The 18,174-nt window shown below is 38.4% G+C and overlaps 1 protein-coding gene and 1 pseudogene across 1 annotated transcript; both read right to left on the bottom strand.

Annotated features, from left to right (window-relative positions):
• Positions 1–1,346: 1,346 nt before the first annotated feature.
• On the bottom strand, positions 1,347–4,999 carry LOC115778184 (serine/threonine-protein kinase pim-1-like). The gene is made up of 10 exons (XM_030726242.1): positions 4,786–4,999; positions 4,144–4,371; positions 4,009–4,041; positions 3,453–3,528; positions 3,202–3,319; positions 2,510–2,557; positions 2,161–2,370; positions 1,875–2,055; positions 1,526–1,699; positions 1,347–1,438 (listed from the first exon to the last, which is right to left on the bottom strand). Exons 1-10 carry the CDS (start codon positions 4,997–4,999, stop codon positions 1,347–1,349), a joined length of 1,374 nt encoding a protein of 457 aa, XP_030582102.1.
• A 5,248-nt stretch (positions 5,000–10,247) lies between these two features.
• LOC115778179 (immunoglobulin heavy variable 3-48-like) lies at positions 10,248–14,616 on the bottom strand (annotated as a pseudogene).
• Positions 14,617–18,174: the final 3,558 nt, after the last annotated feature.

Raw genomic sequence — 18,174 nt, 5'->3', positions numbered from 1 at the left:
GGTCAAAAGCCCTAGGAGAAGATGATTCAAATAGCAGACTTGAAAATGACAAAAATTGACACATTCAATTGAAGATGGCTGACTTCCTCTAGGGTTTGGGGTATGGGTCCAAGAGACTTTTTTGTAAGTCTTAGGATGTTACATGAGCCTGCACAATTTCAGAGATGTAGATAAAATGTAGCTCCGGGGCTATGCAAAAAACATGTTATTTCATGATATTTCCAGGCCTATAGATTCTGTCCTTTCAGTGTTTTTATTTTCCATGCTAAAATGTCCACATGATAGTTTTCACTTGAACTAATCAGCAGTGGCCTTTTGGAAAGGCTCTGGCGTCGGACAATCCCACATCGGCAAACACGTTTTTGACTTGGAAGGTGGACAACACAATTGGTTATTGAAGGGTATAAGAGGTGGGGAAAGACCTTAGGCAGCCCCCACATTTCACCTCATGCTAGGCACTTGAGTATTGGGAAAATTCACTCTCCTCATCCAAAGCTCAAGCGTGTTAATTCTCACACTTTCTCAGTTTTCCTACACTTGTCAATCCCTTTGCAGCCAGTAAATAGCTCAAAATACACCATGAGTTTAAAAAAATGTAATAATAAAAGAATCCTCAAATAAGATCAATTTTTAAAACATTTTTTTTTATTTAAGTTAATAACAAGTACTCTATTTCTACTAATTATTTGCTATTTGATTATTAATAACCAGATTGAACATTTGGTTATATCAGAATCAGAATCAGAATCAGAAGGTTTTTATTGCCATATGGGTGAACAGGTTCACAGCATTAGGAAATTGCTGCGGTACTTCGTGCTTACAGAAAAACAAACAAAAAAAAAACAAAAAAAACAAAAAACACCAAATAAGTATAATAACTATAAGACAATATACAAGTATACAAATTGCAAATATACAGAGATATTAGAGCTTACAAAATATACAGTGCAGAGACTAATTAAAAGATAAAAGAATGTAAACTATATTATAATATATATTATATATAATAATATATAATAATATATAATAATCAAATAACATTAATAATCAGTAGAATAATTTGATGGAACTCCTGACCAGCCCAAGCTCTCTCTGAAGACGAGGAAAAACTCCCTTGACTGATAGGAAGAAACCTCGGGAAAGGCAATTCAAAGAGAGATCCCCCTTTCCCTGGACGGCTGGGGGGTTACAGGAGTTCCAGGACAGAAAATAAAGATTGATGTAAAGTACCAGTCAAAGGTTTCAACTTTTCACTGCTACTGGGCAATGTGGGTGAAATTTAGAATAGTCCAATTAAATAGCATCAATCTTTTTCTGTCAAAAGCATTTTGTGTGTGTGTGCCGGTTCATCTGAACCATCGATGACGCAGGAGGTCCTTCAGTTTTGGGCGTCTTTTGGGGTCCAGGTTGAAACACATTTTCAAGAAATCCTGGCAGTCTGCAATGAAAGAAGAAGAGAGAGATGAAGACAACAGTTCCAGTGATCCAAGTGATAAGTGAATGTTGAAGTGTGAACTTTTCTTACTTTCAGACAGCTCCTCGCTAATTTTTAACTTCTCTTTAAGGAAAAGTTTTGTATTAAAGACGGCTCCTTCATGGAGTGTTTCATACAACACCACTCCCAGCTGCCACACTGTGGTGGGTCCAGGCCTATAAGACTTGTGGATCAACCACTCTGGAGGGCAGTAAGCAGGTGTGCCTAAAAAACATACACAATTATAATATCTTTTGTTAGGTTGGACTTTATTTCAACTCTTGTTCTGATATAAGAATGAAAGCTTACACTATGCTGGCATTATATGCATTTTTAAGGAGTGAAAAACAAAAAGGCCCAGATTGGTGCATCTGTGAAGAGCAGGAACAAAATATCTTACCACAAAAAACGCTGTACCGTGAGCGTTCGTTACAAAAGCAGCTCACTCCAAAGTCAATGAGGCGAACACGAGGCACATCGGAGCCGGACTCAATCAGAATGTTGTCAGTCTTGATGTCCCGGTGAAAGACGTTTTTATCCTCAAGCTCTTTTACAGCCTCAATCACTTGTTTTAGAATGACCTGGGAAAGATGATAAATTACAATTAGTCAGTGCATTAACATTTCTGTTATACTCTGTGCTTTGATTCAATGCTGTACAGTATAAGGCTCTTCCAGGAAACTTACTTTGGCTGTCTCCTCTGTTATAGTATCTGCATTTGCCTCGATGTATTTATCTAAGTCCACAGCAGGGACAGGTCTCTCCATCACCAGAATCAGCTTCTTGCGCAACTCGAACCAGTCCAGCAAGGACACGGTTGCTGATGATCCTGGTGTTCCAGCTGCAAGTTTGAGCATAGCAGCCACTTCCACAGAGATTTGCTTCCCGTTCTCAGCCTGAAAAATGGCAACAAAGTGGATGATGAGGAACAAGACGTTCCACAGCGCAAAGATGTATAATAGATTTTTTGTATGATGTCCAAGTCAAATTTTCCTGTGGGGACAATAAAGTATATTTGATTGATTGCATACTTACCTTTGCTTTGATGGGGACACACCTCTTTGAAATGTGTTTGATAGCGACCTAAAAGACACAACAAACAGGGCATTGGTTAGCATTTCCTTAGTATAACTTAAAGGAGGAAAACAGCACACCTCTCAGCTTCAGACATTATCTGTGTTACTACCTGTCTTAGTAGCAACACCTAGTGGTCAAATCAAAGCTAATTAGTTATACTTCCCAGTGAACTGCACCTTAATTTGTACAAATACTGTAGCAGTGGAAAGTTTGGACACACTTCCTTCAGTCTGTGTGACGACTGTATTTCATTTATATATAGTTTAAAGCTGCAGATTTCTGCCTCATTAATAGTAATTTACATTTCACTCACTGAAAGCAGCCACAGCCTCAAGAATATGAAAATTTAACAAACTTTAAATTGTAAAAAAATTAACTACCTGTACAGTTGTGATATAGGCGGAAATTAGATAAACCAAAACAGTTATTTGTTTTGTACGAGGCTGTAAACACATTTATATCCACTGTAAAGTCAGACATTTTAACATGGGACTGTGGGGACTGACACCCTGAAATGGTCAGCTTCGACTGACCATTTCACAATCATGCAACAAGACGTGGACATTTTAGCATGGAAAATAAAAACACTGAAAGGACAGAATCTATGCAGTCATGTGCTCTTATATCTGAGAATACCTGAAAATACTTACTGGAAAATTGTCTTCTTTCCTGTAGCCGGCAAACACTGTTCCAAACCCTCCTCTTCCAAGCTTGTGCAGCTCCACGTATTTGGCTTTAAATTCACCTGAACAGACAGACACAGATTTTGTTTTAGTACAGCTATAACAGAAATTATTCTATCCTGTACCCTAAATATTAATTATATTCTTCACCGTAATATAGAAGCAAAGTTGCTTTTTACTTACAGATTTTTGCAGCCTCTAATTCTTTGGCGCTGCATTTGATCTCCTCCTGGTCCAGGCTCTTCAGTTTCTTTGCTAGTGATGCTTTTCCATCACTTGTGGCTTTCCTCTTGCACACCTTTTCTTTTGGATCAGTGGAGCTCATAGAAATTTCAGTGGAAAACATGCACCGATCTTCCTCCTCAACATCGTCCGAGACCTTCCGTTTTTGTCCTCTGACCATGGAAGGATCACGCAACTGAACGACGCACCTTACATCAAATTTGAGCTGCTTTATAAACCTCTTGGTTTTTGGATCTGTAAATGACATCAATACAGTGGTGAGAAAGGGGCTCAACATCAGGACTGGAGGCATTTCGAAGGCATCAAATTCTAAATGAGTATACGTTGGTCAAATACATTTTCTACAAGAATAAATTTGTTACATCATTTTACCAAAAAACAGAATGCCTCAGTAACTTCTTTGATTTTATATATATATATATATATATATATATATATATATATATATATATATATATATATATATATATATATATATATATATATATATACACACACACACATATATGTATAGTGTGAGTAAATGAAATCTGCTTTGTGCCAGTGAGTTTCTGTTGGAACAATCTTCTGCCATTGCAAAAGTCCAAACTAGACAGACACAAATATCTGAAACCTAGATGTCCATCTGTACATTTAATCTAATGCTTTCTCAGTAAATGAGCCTACCTTTACTTTTTTCCACGGAGGAGGATGCTTGCTCCTCATCATTGAGCACGTGGTGAAAAAGTTTCCTCTCCTTTGCTGGTCTAAAACAGCCCTCGTCATCGCCCGAGACCTTCCGTTTCTGTCCTCTGACCATGCAGTCTCCAGCTGAGTTCATGGAAGTATCAGGCAACTCATCGATGCGCCTTAATTCAACTTTGATAAACTTTTTAAACATCTTGGTTTTTGGATCTGTAAATGACATCAATACAGTGGTGAGAAAGGGGCTCAACATCAGGACTGGAGGCATTTAGAAGGCATCAAATTCTAAATGAGTATACATTGGTCAAATACATTTTCTACAAGAATACATTTGTTACACCAGTTTACCAAAAAACAGAATGCCTCAGTAACTTCTTTGATTTTTTATATATATATATATATATATATATATATATATATATATATATATATATATATATATATATATATATATATATTCATATATGTATAGTGTGAGTAAATTAAATCTGCTTTGTGCCAGTGAGTTTCTGTTGGAACAATCTTCTGCCATTGCAAAAGTCCAAACTAGACAGACGCAAATATCTGAAACCTAGATGTCCATCTGTACATTTAATCTAATGCTTTCTCAGTAAATGAGCCTACCTTTACTTTTTTCCACGGAGGAGGATGCTTGCTCCTCATCATTGAGCACGTGGTGAAAAAGTTTCCTCTCCTTTGCTGGTCTAAAACAGCCCTCGTCATCGCCCGAGACCTTCCGTTTCTGTCCTCTGACCATGCAGTCTCCAGCCGAGTTCATGGAAGTATCAGGCAACTCATCGATGCGCCTTAATTCAACTTTGATAAACTTTTTAAACATCTTGGTTTTTTTATCTCCTGAATCTCGACAACTACAGAATATCGATTCAAGCTTTTGTCTCTCTGTCTGAGTTTGCAGTTGTACTTAATAGACTCCGGAACCAGAACGAAGAATCTTGCCTCGTTTGATGTTTTTGTTACATGTTTGTGACATCGTGACATTCTGTCAGTGACTGACTGATGAACTGACGGACTTTAATTTATCCTTTTATTTATTTATTGTTTATTTTTTATTCCTTTATTTTTTTGTTTGTATTATGTTAATGCTCTGAGAAAGGTTAATAAAGACTTTTAAAAAACAAACAAGAAAAAAAAAAAACGACGGACTGACTGCCAGTACAAGTTACCATGGTGATGTACCATAAAAATAAGCACGAGATTGTTGTAGTAACGCGAGACTTCAACGCGAATCTCGGCAGTATCAAGCAAGGGCGGAAGCCATTGATTGTTAAATATTCTAGTGAATTTAATATTTTTCGCCAGCTTAGTTATAGACAACTTTAAAGGTTATAAAATTTATATTAGCTAGATAGTCACTAACTGAATCGCACTGGAGGACGGCAAGAGTGCGCGGACAGTCTGCAGATATATATTGACGAGTGTTTCGAGCGAGTTTTCATGGGTAAACCAGACAAGACGCTGACTCCCTCCGGCAACAAAGGAGCTCCGTTCACCAAGAGCAGTCGCCCTGAAGATTCCCCAGAGGCAGCTTCTCCACATACCAGCGATATGGTGGATATTTTGGACTCCATAGACAAGAAACTGTCCAGTTTCGACGCTTCCCTTTCCATTCTGGAAATTCTCCACAAGGAGTTTCAGACTCTCCGTGAGTCTGTGGAGTTTAGCCAGCAGCAGTTCTCGATCTGGAAAAGTCGTGAAAAATCCCGATCTGGAGACTCCCGAGCTGTCATCGCGGTGGATAAACTTAATGTGAACGGACAGCTTTACCGTGACCAGAAAACCACGCTGTGGCTGTACTGATCTAACAGGTGATCTGTGTACACAACAACGCCTTTTCCCAAATCTTCATCACTCCATTTTTCTACAGGTACATCACTCAGCATAGCGCATTGTTGTTTTGTTAGCATGTTGTTTTTGTTTGTTTTTTACGTTTGTCACTTTGTAATAATGAAAACTGTTTGCACCGTTTCATTTTCTCTCTCACTTTACACACATTTCTCTTCTCTTTTTGCACCCAGTATGTTTGCCACACGGATCATACAGCACACACACTGTCATATAAGATATACACACACACACACACACACACACACACACACACACACACACACACACACGCGCGGTCATGCAGGACACGTGCGCGCACACACGCGGTCATGCAGGACACGTGCGCGCGCACACGGTCATGCAGGATGTGAGAGCGCGCGCGCACACACATCTTTAGTGAACACACAACACTTCACAAGCTAGTGTAAACATGAGCACACTGAGGTTTGTCTCATGGGTTGTACGCGGAGTTGGTTTGAGGGAAAAGAGAGTGAAAATTATTAATCGGTGAAATGATTTACAGGCTGACGTTGTGTTTCTACAGGAGACACGTGTCCAGAACATCTGCACACACACTCTCCTCTCCACAGTTCCCTCACACGTACTCAGCCTGCTACAACTTAAAACAAAGAGGTGTAGCTATATTGATTAACAAAAAGATAATCTTCACCATTAGAAATACTACATCAGACCCAGAAGGTAGATTTATAATACTTAATTTAAATATTCAGAATATAGATTTATGCATTGCTAGCATATACGGACCAAATGTTGATGAGCCCTCTTTCTTTCATGCTTTCTTCACTTCAGCCGTCTTCACTTAAACAGTACATGAAGGATTTTGGTCTTTGCGATGCTTAGTGTTCACATCACCCCACTCAGGCCGTACTGTTTCTGCATCCCTCATAGGCCCTAGTAAGGCTGCCTATGAGGGATGCAGAAACAGTACGAACTCAATCAGACTTAGTAGAGCTGAATCGAAATGGATTACAATTGCACTGTTTGGAATTTGGCTCCCAGACGGCCTTGGATGGCTGTCTATCTAAATCGCCTCTTGGAGATGTTATGTAAACAGATGCTCTTCACCCCCGCCCCGTGTTGTGACCTGTATGAACTGGTATCCTGGCAACCAAGGCTGACTATACCATCTTATCATGAACATTATCATGAACTGCTGGTCTTGGAAGCTGTGTGGCCATCACAGTATCCTGCTCATCTCCGCTGGCAGCCCCTCCCCTACCCACCCTAGTGCTCTCCAGGCTTTAAATGTGCTACTGCTTTGCTGAGGTGTTTTTTTGGAACCTCGTAAGGTGTTCATAATAAACACAGTATGAGATGATTTTTTTGAACCTACCTATCCCAGTGTATCTCTTTCTGTTTTCCTGCTAAAAGGTAGCACCGGTAAAATGGCTACATGACCTCAGACACCTGTCCCCCCTGTCTGTGTTTGTCTCTATGTTTGTATTTCTTGGATGGGTGTTCTGTTAACTGTAATTTCCCCATTGTGGGACTAATAAAGGTATTCGTATTCGTATGGTGAAGTGGACCTGTGGACCTCTTTCATGCTGGCTAAAATGTATAATTTTCAAACTTATTCAGAGCTTCATGTAGAACAAAATAATTGCAATGACACATTATGTTACATGTTGCGCCAATGAAAATTGCAGCTGCAGAGTGCTGTGCAGATTGAGGGATTACCACTTTACCCCCATTGATAGCAACAAGGTTCAGATGTTTAACATATTCCCATGCAATTCAATGAAATTCATGAAGACTGTTTTTCCCTCTGTTCCACTCTTTCATGCTGGCTCACATTATCACCACTGATTTAATTTAATGTATTTAATTATTTACTTTTTATTTTAGGGTAGCACAATGGCGTGGTGGTTAGCAGTGCTGCCTCACAGCTAGAATGACATCTAGAAGGTCTGGGTTTAAGTCCACCTTGGCCCAGACCTCATGCAGTGTAGAGTTTGCATGTTCTCCTGTGTCTGCATGTGTTTCCTCCCACAGTCCAAAGACATGCAGTTACTGGAGTTAGGTTAATTGGTGATTTTAAATTGCCCATAGGTGTGAATGTGAGTGTGAATGGTTGTCTGTCTCTCTGTGTTAGCTCTGCGAAAGACTGGTGACTTGTACAAGGTGCACCCTGCCTCTCACCCATGACAGCTCGAATAGGTTGAATGGATAAGTGGAAGAGAATGGATGGATGGACTTCATACTTAAATAATAAGTGAGAGTACTGAATAATTTCTCATCTGCTTACAGTAAAATTATATATGCAGAGAATTTTTTTTCCTTTTCCTTTTTTTCCAAGAGAAAACTTTAAATTCATTGAAGTCACATGGCTACTCAAAGTTTTTGTACAGCTGTTCAATATGATGTCTGTCACTGTGTGATCGAGCACAGAAGAAAACAGCAGAATCTTCTGCTGTCAGGCTCTTGATCTCGAGGTACTGTCTGCTGCTGGAGTCTTCTTCAGTTATGACAAAACGACTTTGAAAAGAGCTGCCATAGATAGCAGAGTTTGATCCTGTGCTCATCCTCCCAATCCACTCCAGAGCTCTCCCCGGCCTCTGTCGTATCCAGTGAATATTCTAGCTTGTCAGGCTATAACCAGATCTAATGCATGACATCTTCACTCTCTCTCCAGGTCTCTTCACCTCAGAGGGAGACTGATCCAGTTTGATCTCACTCCAAACTCCTGCAAGTAAAAAAAATAAAAAATAAATAAATAATAGAATTTTAGAGTTGTTTTTATGTTTATTTTTTTTAAGAATAAATCATTTTCTTACCCTGAAAACAAACAATGAACAACAAACTCCAGGAAACCCCATACTCCATATTTTCCAGCAGTTTGTAATCTGAGTGTTTGTATGTTTGATAAAATGTCCAAGAAGTTCTCTAACAAATTCAATGAGACTCGTTGATGATCTGTTTATAAGGGAGGTAAACTTTGCATAGACCTCCCTCTACAGGAGCCTTTTGGTATTCAAAAACCAAGTTTCAAGTATTTGGGGAAGCAAATAACAGCATGTGTCTTGTGCTATGTCTAATGCTACTATGTCTAATAAGCAGTCCTGTCCTGCAGTCCATCATAACAAACTGTGAGTCCACTGTTCACTATAATCCTCTCTGAACTCAGACACTCAGAGGAAGGAGACCAATGATCTAAACTTTAAAGGCTTTTTTAACCCTTTGGTTGTCAGTTGATGTCTATACAATAAAAATAAATCATTTGTGTGTGTGTTTTAAGTCAGAAATGTATTTTAGCATTTTCTCATCATTTTCACTATATTTAGAAATCAATAAACTCTCTGCTGTGATCGTTTGGATGTGAGGGGGATGAGTGTCATAGGTATAGACAGACTAGTATGCAACAAAGATGATAAAAACAAATGAACAAATAAAATACCTCTTAATGCTGATTAGAGTCATTAGAGATTAGAGTCATTGTGATGATGCCAGGTGTTCAAACAAAGAAATAAACAGCAGAATGTTCTGCTTTCAGTCTCTTGACTCTGAGGTGCTGAAAGCCTGAAATTAGTTTATAAGGAGCCAGCATACAGTGAGTAGCTGCTCCCAGCAGTGTTTATTCTCTGGCTCCTGTTGAACATGGTGAATGTTGTAACTTGTGATAAATAACTAACTAGATATGGTGTAGAAAAATGTCCTGTAATATTTCACTTTGCATGTCTTAGTAATGTTACAGAATGTAACAAACTTATGATTATTTTCTTTGTTTTTTCTTTATAGCTGCAGTTTTTCTTTTTTCATTTCTTTCAAAATAATTGCTAAGATTTGTAAACAGAGTATTAGAGTTAATGATGATTAGGGACCATGTATCTAATGATGTTTGACAATGACATCATTACAACTGTGCATGTGGAAATGCTGTGATAATTTGTTGATTGTTTAGAAATACTGTTTACATAGTGACATATTTATCAGGATTCTATGCATGATAATGGAGCTTTGTGTTTTATTGATTGTTTAACAAATATTTTTCTACTTTAATATGTTGAAAATTGTGTTTCTGTTGTCTTTTATTGGAATAAAGGAGCAGCCCACAGAGCAAACTGTCTCTGTCCTGATGAAGGTAGTATGAGGTTGGTGGGAGCTTCACTAAAATCTTTAACATATCTGGATTATTGCAAACTTCAGGCACTGAGTTTACCAGATATCCCCTGGTGCTGGTAATAGAGAAAGTAGTTTTTGTATGACTCTCCTGTTACTGTCTCTCACTGTGTTTGTTGGGCACAGTAATAACCTGCTGTGTCCTCAGTCTTCAAACTGTTCACCTGTAGATAGAGTTCACTTCTGGAGTCATCGATGGAAATGGTGAATCTACCCTGGGCTGTCTGGGGATAATAGGCAGGATAACCCGAAGTGCCTACATAAGCAATCCAACTCCAGTCCTTTTCCAGGAGCCTGTCTGACCCAGACCATAGCGTAGCTGCTGAGTGTGAATCCAGAGACTGTGCAGGTCAATCTGTGGGACTCTCCAGGCCGTTTAATGACAGGTTCAGGTTCTGTCAGAGTCTGAGCATCAACACCTGGTAAGACATTTGAAAAATCACTTGATTTAAGCTGGATGAGAAACAGAAAAAGCATATTAAAAACAAGGTCAGAACAATCAGATATTTTTCACCTGCCCAGCAGAGAGCTAAAAGCAGCAGTCCTGTCCTGCAGTCCATCATGTTATTTTTTTGTTCTCTGCCATCTGCTGCACTCAGTTAAGAAGAGTGACAGTTTTGCATAGACTCCTCCTCACAGGAAAAAATTTACTGAAAAAGAACTGACTTTGCTTTCACTTGGTCAGAAATGTAAACTGGCAGACTGGAGTTCAGGAAGGAGTTCAGTGCATCATGGGAAGTCCCCCAGCAAGTTCAGCTTTTCATTTTGGCTTTAAAACACTTCCTGTGCCTACAAACATCTAAAAATATTTGTGATATTATTTTCACTCGCTTACATTGCCTGATACCCACAGATCACATCAGATGCCTACGTGGGTTTTTGAGACAAATGTCACACTGCCTGCTTCACACAGAGCTGCAAATGTAAAAACATCACTTTTTCTTAGTGAAACTGCTAAGTTCATATAATGCATTAAATAAATTAACAACTGAATTCATTGTTATGAGTATACTTTCCCACCCATTTCAAGTGCAGAAAAGTCAAAAAGTTATTGAAGCTGCACGTGCAGTTGAGGTTTTTGTTCTTCTGTCTCTCGTCACTTTGCTTTTTCGGGCACAGAAGTAAACAGCAGAATCTTCTGCTGTCAGGCTGCTGATCTCGAGGTACTGTCTGCTGCTGGACTCTTCTTCAGTCATGATGAAACAACTTTGAAAAAAGCTGCCATACTCAGCAGAGTTTTTCCCCTGTGTCCATCCATCCAATTCGCTCCAGAGCTCTCCCCGGCCTCTGTCGTATCCAGTGCAAATAGTATTCTGTCGGGTTATAACCAGATATTATGCAAGACATCTTCACTTGTGGGCTATTTTTGTATGTTTTTTTATACTTGGTAACGCTTTCTTTTACGGCCCACCCTTAGGCCGTAACTACGCATAATTTACAGGGATTTACCCTGTAAGTACATTTAAGTTATGTGTAATTAGGCTGTACTATTTTTAATAAGGCCATAATTATTTTGACTAAGGCCGTACTATTTTGAATTAGGCTGTAGTATTTTGAATAAGGCTGTAATTACCGTGACTAAGGCCATACTATTTTGTACAAATAATGTTTTTTCTTGTAACTTCCCCTAAATTATGCCGTTTTTCATTCATTTATATGATATTTAAATTCTCTTACAGTGTATTTAAATTCAATTTACTTACAGGGTAACTAGGTTTACTCAAACGGTGGTTATGATGTATGTTGAGAAAGTCAAAATAGTTCAGCCTTATTTAGAGTAGTATGACCTTTTTCCAAGTATTTACGGCCTACTGATTTGAATGGACTACTGATTACTAACCTAATTTAGTTTTGATTATGCTGTTTGATTTATTTTGTCTTATTTTGATTATATTGACTGAGAACTATTGATTTAAGTGTTACACTTTATGACTGTCATTTATACTGCTTTTGCTTCCTTTCATTTAAAAGTACATTCTATGTATGTCTGATTGATTACTGTCAAAGAAATGCTGAGTAAGCATCACATGAATGCTCGTGTGAGTGAAAGATACCCAGAAGAGCTGGATAAAGATAACAGATCAAGCAATCCTGTCCATAAAGCTGAGGCCACTTTGGCATCATGTTCCATAAAGTGTTATAAAAAGGCTAAGCTTCTAAATCAAAGCAAGTAAAGATATTTAAAATGTGTAATTATTCTTTATTCATTTGGGCTAAAACTGGGAAGCAATTAGTACTAAAAGATACAATAAATAACAGATATGATAAAGATTAGGAGATATGACATTATAAAAGGTGCTTAGAAGACCCTTTGAGTGATAAATAGCAACTCTCAGAAGCCCCGAGAGCTTTTTCGCTGCCTGCTTCTATCACCTGTGACCTGCATCAACCCCTGGGGGAGCTTCGCTGTTTCCTCTTTATCTTTTTTCCATGCTTTTGCTGGATACTTTGTTCAATAAATAAACTGGTAACGACTCTGCTCTGTTTTTGTGGATTTGTCCTCAAAAGTTGGCTCTAATTCGAAATAAAGGACCTTGAAAGATAGCTCATCGGCCTAAGAACGGAGGGCTACTCCCATCAATTTTTTGACCTAACACACTCTCTAAACTAAAAAAGTAGTTGTGTTGTCAGCCCCTTTTCCTCACCACTGTTTGTTTTGTGTAACTGTTCATACTGGGACACTGCATGAATATGAATCTGTTCTCAAACAAATCCTTTCAACAGAAGCAATTTTTTCTAAAGTTACATAAAGTTTGAATAAAAGCCACACAAAGTATACATGTTATGAGCATACTGTACAGATACATAATCAACCATTTGGTCAGACATTCATTCCAAAATACACACTTCTGTATGGGCAAATCGCTGTAAACTTATGTCCCAAATTAAAGAGGAAAAGAATACTGCATTCTGCACCAGCTGGATATGAGCTATTTAGGACCGAGATATACACGTATAAAGTGAGTTACACTATTTAAGGTTGCTGGAAATTAAAATGTGTACTAAAAGTTTCAGATAACTGAATGACAATAAAGGTTTGATTTTACTATATTTCTGAGCTTAAGGACAATGACCACAAACACAGTGTCTGTGCAGTAAAATATACCTGAATAGAAAAACACATAATGGAACAGTATCAGTCATGCATTGTCATCCCCAGAGCCGGGTCCTCAACATTATTGAAGCAGTGTGGGATCATCTTGACAGAGGACAGAATAAAAGGCAGGCCAATCCATAGCTGACAGTGTTCCAGTGTGTGTGCCAAGATCACTTTAAAAAGGAGCTGCCATAGCTACATGTAGCAGAGTTTGAGCCTATGTTCATCCTACCAGTCCACTCCAGAGCTCTCCCCTGTCTCTGCCTTATCCTAATAATAGCTTGTCAGGTCATAACCAGATATTATGCATGACATCTTCAATCTCTCTCCCGGTCTCTTCACCTCAGAGGGAGACTGCTCCAGTTTGATCTCACTCCAGACTCCTAAATTAAACCCATCTCTCCCACAATTTAGAACATTTTATAATAAAAGCACTTTGAGTGCTAAAAACATGTAGGAAATCCCTGCCAGTCCATTTATTTTTAAAACCACTGAGCCAGCGTCTTCCACGTCAAAGAGTAACCAGATATGTGAAAAAGCTGATAATCTCCGCACAGGATCCAACAAGTTTGAACTAAGGTGAGTGCTTCTATTTTCTCTCTGACACACACAGACGTTGCTGCCTTCTGAATTTAATAAATAAATCTGGTGTAATTTTGTTCTGTTATAGTTCGGGTAGGGAGACATACTGTAATCTAAGAGCATTAGAAGAAATAGCAGCATTCCACCAGAATGAGGAATTTATTTTCTCATGTGAAGATAATGATCCAGTGCCACGTCTGAAACTTCTTGTAAGATGTAAAATAGTATTTCAGTGTATGTCATACTTTATTGGGTGTGAAAGAGCTCTCTAAATTGATGGCATTAATTATATAGGGAAGTCTAATAAAAACTGTTGGAATTTGTACAGCTGCTTAACCATCTCCAGTCACTGTGACTCTCGAACACAATAATAAACAGCAGAATCTTCAGTCTTCAGGCTGTTCATCTGCAGATGCAGCTGCGCTCTGCTGTCATCCCTGGAGATGGTAAACCTGCCTTGAACTGACTGTGAGTAGTATTTGGTACTCCCAAATGTATGAGTAGCAATCCACTCCAGTCCTTTTCCAGGAGCCTGTCTGACCCAGGCCATCCAGTAGTTGCTGAATGTGAATCCAGAGGTTGAACAGCTCACTCTGTGGGATTCTCTAGGTTGTTTAACTGCTGGTTCAGATTCTGTCAGAGTCTGACCATCAACACCTGTCAAGATAGAGAGAGAATCAATGACATGCAGAACTTAGAAACACAGACCCAAATATTTTAGAAGAATATTAAAGAAACTCTTCACCTGCCAAGCAGACAGTTAAAAGCAGCAGTCCCGCCCTGTAGTTCATCATGTTGGGATGAATTCACTATTCTCTGTCATCATCTCTGAAGTCAGATATGAAGAGGCAGAAGTTCTGTGGTTTTGCATTGACTCCTCCTCATGGAAGTATATAACTAGACTGGGATTAACATTCAGATTCTGTGAAGTAAACATTTATAATCAAAGAGTTAAAAAATGTGTTAAACCTAAAGGAACAAGTCGTTTTGAACTTGATATTGATGTAAAAAATGCAGTGAGTAAAACTAAAAAGTTATAATGAAAACAAATACTCAAGTAAAGTATAGATATCTGAAAATTCTACTTATGTACAATAAAAAAGTATTTGTACTTTGTTTAATTGCCACCTCAGAAGTAGTGTTTAGATCTGGTTAAAAGTCTCACCCCGGGACACAAATTCATGAAGATAACCGTGTGAATGATGAAAAAATGATAAGCATGCTCCTGGTCTCACTCCTCACCTGATGTGCCAACATTAGACTTTAAATCCCTACATTTTTTGACTGAAGATTCTTAAATCTAAGGAATCTATTAAAAAAAAACAAAAAAAACCCCAGACTGAGACAACACCGCTGTACTTTACCAGAGACAGGCCAGAGCAGACACTTCCTGCCCAGGAGACTGAGCTCGTTTGGGGTGCCGGGGGCAGTCCGAAAACATTTTACGACTCTGTGGGGGCATCAGCTATTTTTATTTATTTATTGTTTTTAGGAAGTAGGCCAGCTCTGTCCTGAGCTGCACCCTGGACACTGTGGCGATGGTGACAGAGTGGAGGATGATACCAAGGCCCACCCCATGTGTGATACTGTGACAGCTTTGAAGAGCTCCTTCAGTGGTAGGCTGCTGCACCCTTTCACAGGCCTTTTCTCCCTGCTACAGTCTGACTTAGAATTCAACCATTATGGTTCCCCCTGTCTTTACTAGTACCATGCAAAATATGTCATTTAATGTATTTATTAGAGCAATAAACGGGTGTTATATAATGATCTACTTTGTAAAATAATCTTTGTACTCCATTATTGTTTGTTTTGTTTTATCATTCTAATTTCTATTTTATCATTATTATTATGGTATGTTGGTTATTGTTTATGCTCTTTGGTGCTGGTATACTGAATTTCCCCATCGTGGGACTAATTCTTTTTTGAATTTGTGTTCTCAATCGGCTCAGCTGTCCTCATCTGCATTTGTGTCCACATTTCCACCAGCACAGATCATGACAAATGAATGCTAAATGCAATTCAATGTCTCAAAATGTGCTCACAACCTTTAAATTAACAGTGTTTAACATCACTTCAACAACTGAAGCACCACTTATGTAATATGACTGATTAAGTGAAACTTTTTTGCCTTTCTCATATACTGAGCTTTGGCACTGAATTCTCTATAGAGAAAAAAGATAATAGACATTGTTAGAATTTATAAATGTTACCTCTTTACAGCATGCTGAAACACTATCAGTGTGTTTAGTGTTCAAACTGAATGCACATTCATTCAGGTTGCAATATTATAACACACTCTTTGCAAAACTGTCAACACAACTCACAGCTTTACACGTAGCAATCATTTCTGTGTTGTGTTTGTCTAAATACTCATCCATCCATGAAATACTCATCCAGGCTGACAAATCTTTATTGGAAACTGCTTTGTCTTAAACACAGAATAAATGAAAGCCAACAATGTGTTTTTTTTTAAATACACTGTTAGTTAAAATGATGTTTTGCATGTAATTTAACAAGAAAAGTAAACCTTTGTAAAAAAAAAAAAAAACAATGTTTGTGCATGCAAGACTTGTGCCATGTTTTGACAAAGTACCTTAAATTATCAGGAACAGTACTTAAGTAATTACAAATAAAAAAAAATGTAAATCCAGAGAGGAATCCATAGTCTGTGCAGGTCAGTGTGTGAGACTCTCAGATTCTGACCATCAACACCTAGCGAGACATTAAAAAAACAAAAGAACAAAAACATCAAATAAATTATTCTCCAAAAATAAACATATCAAATCAAGATCAGAGAATAGCCTCACCTGGCCAGCAAACAGCTAAAAGCAGCAGTCCTGTCTTGTAAACCATCTTTCAATATCACACCCAAAGTTGGCTGTTATCTGTTAATAAGTAGCAATGGAAGACATCCCTGCTTTGCATTAGGGTTTAATATTTTTCCCGAAAATGACATGAATCAAATCCCGGGAAATGACGAGCCATTTCCCGGGAATCCCGGGAAAAAGTTTATTTATTTTTTATTTTAATTAGGCCTTCTGTAGCCTGTGTCGGCCTTAACCTATTGTGATATTGTAGAGGTAGCTTTCCAGCTATGTCCTGTTATGCCCAGTAGGGGGTAACGTCGGCTTGATTAACGCAATAAAACCTACATCTCGACATTCGAGTGCTCGAGCTATGCGGTGTTGTATCGTTCCTCAACACTCCCTTAACAAATATAATTTGAATATTCCTCCATTGTACATGGAATTATACCAAGATATTTTACAACTGCTGGTGCAAAACAATACGGTTCATCTCCACAGCATTGATAAAGGCTCAGCCACGCTGTCGTGGCGACATCTGTTGCGCTATATCTCCACCAGTGGAACGCTGTAATAGTCATTGAAAAGTTAACTACCGTACTACACTATAATATGACATAACACAGGGCCTTGAGTAATGCTCCACGACTTGGTCATTGCCATTCTGGCAACAGCAAATTTATAACACCGTGTCTGAGGGTTAAAGTAGGTTCGCTGTGAATCGTCTTTTGAAAAACTGGCCAATCCTTATAGCCTAAAAAATATACATTTTACTCAACTCCATTTTAAAAGCGAAATATGTTAAAGCAATCTATTTCATGATAATTTCTTCACACATTAGGCCCGTATCCTAATTCATGATTGTTAGTAAGCGGCTGCAAACGAGGAAAAGAAACACTCGAAGTTAAACAGATATTTCTTTATTGTTTAGGGCAGGCATATTTTATAGGCTATATAATGCAATATAACAATATATAATAATATAAAATTATATAATACAAAATACCTTAGGGTAAACACATTGCCTACGATTTCAACAAAAAGAGGAAAAAAGCACAACTGTGTAATACCTCTATTAAAACGCTTGAGATGAAGGCTGAAGCCTTAAACGGAGGCTGAACGTGCCTGAAATGAAGAGTAATGCTTTTCGCATTAAACGAACCCTTCTCTCAATATTTCCTTAAATTTAACATTCTGAAGCTTTCTTTTCTTTCTGAAAGTCAAAACGACGCGCGCGACTTTTTTCCCGGTTTCCCGTCTAACGTTTCCCGGGAAACGGGAAATGGTTCTGATCGCATTTCCCGGGAATCCCGGATCCCGGGATTAAACCCTACTTTGCATGGACTCCTCCTCACAGGAAGGAGACAGCTGTTTTTTTCAAGACTCAAACTTGAACAATCTTACCAACATGCATTTTAAAAGTTAATCTCACCTCTGGAACCTCACTTAAGGAAGCTTGTTCAACCACCTCTCTGGCAACAATTGTGACTTAGAAAACAAACAAATCATCCATTTCATGCAATGACCTAAAATAAAAAACATCAACAA

The sequence above is a fragment of the Archocentrus centrarchus genome, chromosome 3, assembly GCF_007364275.1.
Source record: "Archocentrus centrarchus isolate MPI-CPG fArcCen1 chromosome 3, fArcCen1, whole genome shotgun sequence".
NCBI lineage: Eukaryota > Metazoa > Chordata > Actinopteri > Cichliformes > Cichlidae > Archocentrus > Archocentrus centrarchus.
Note: the sequence above shows the minus strand (reverse complement) of the source record. Positions and strands in the feature narration are given on the sequence as shown.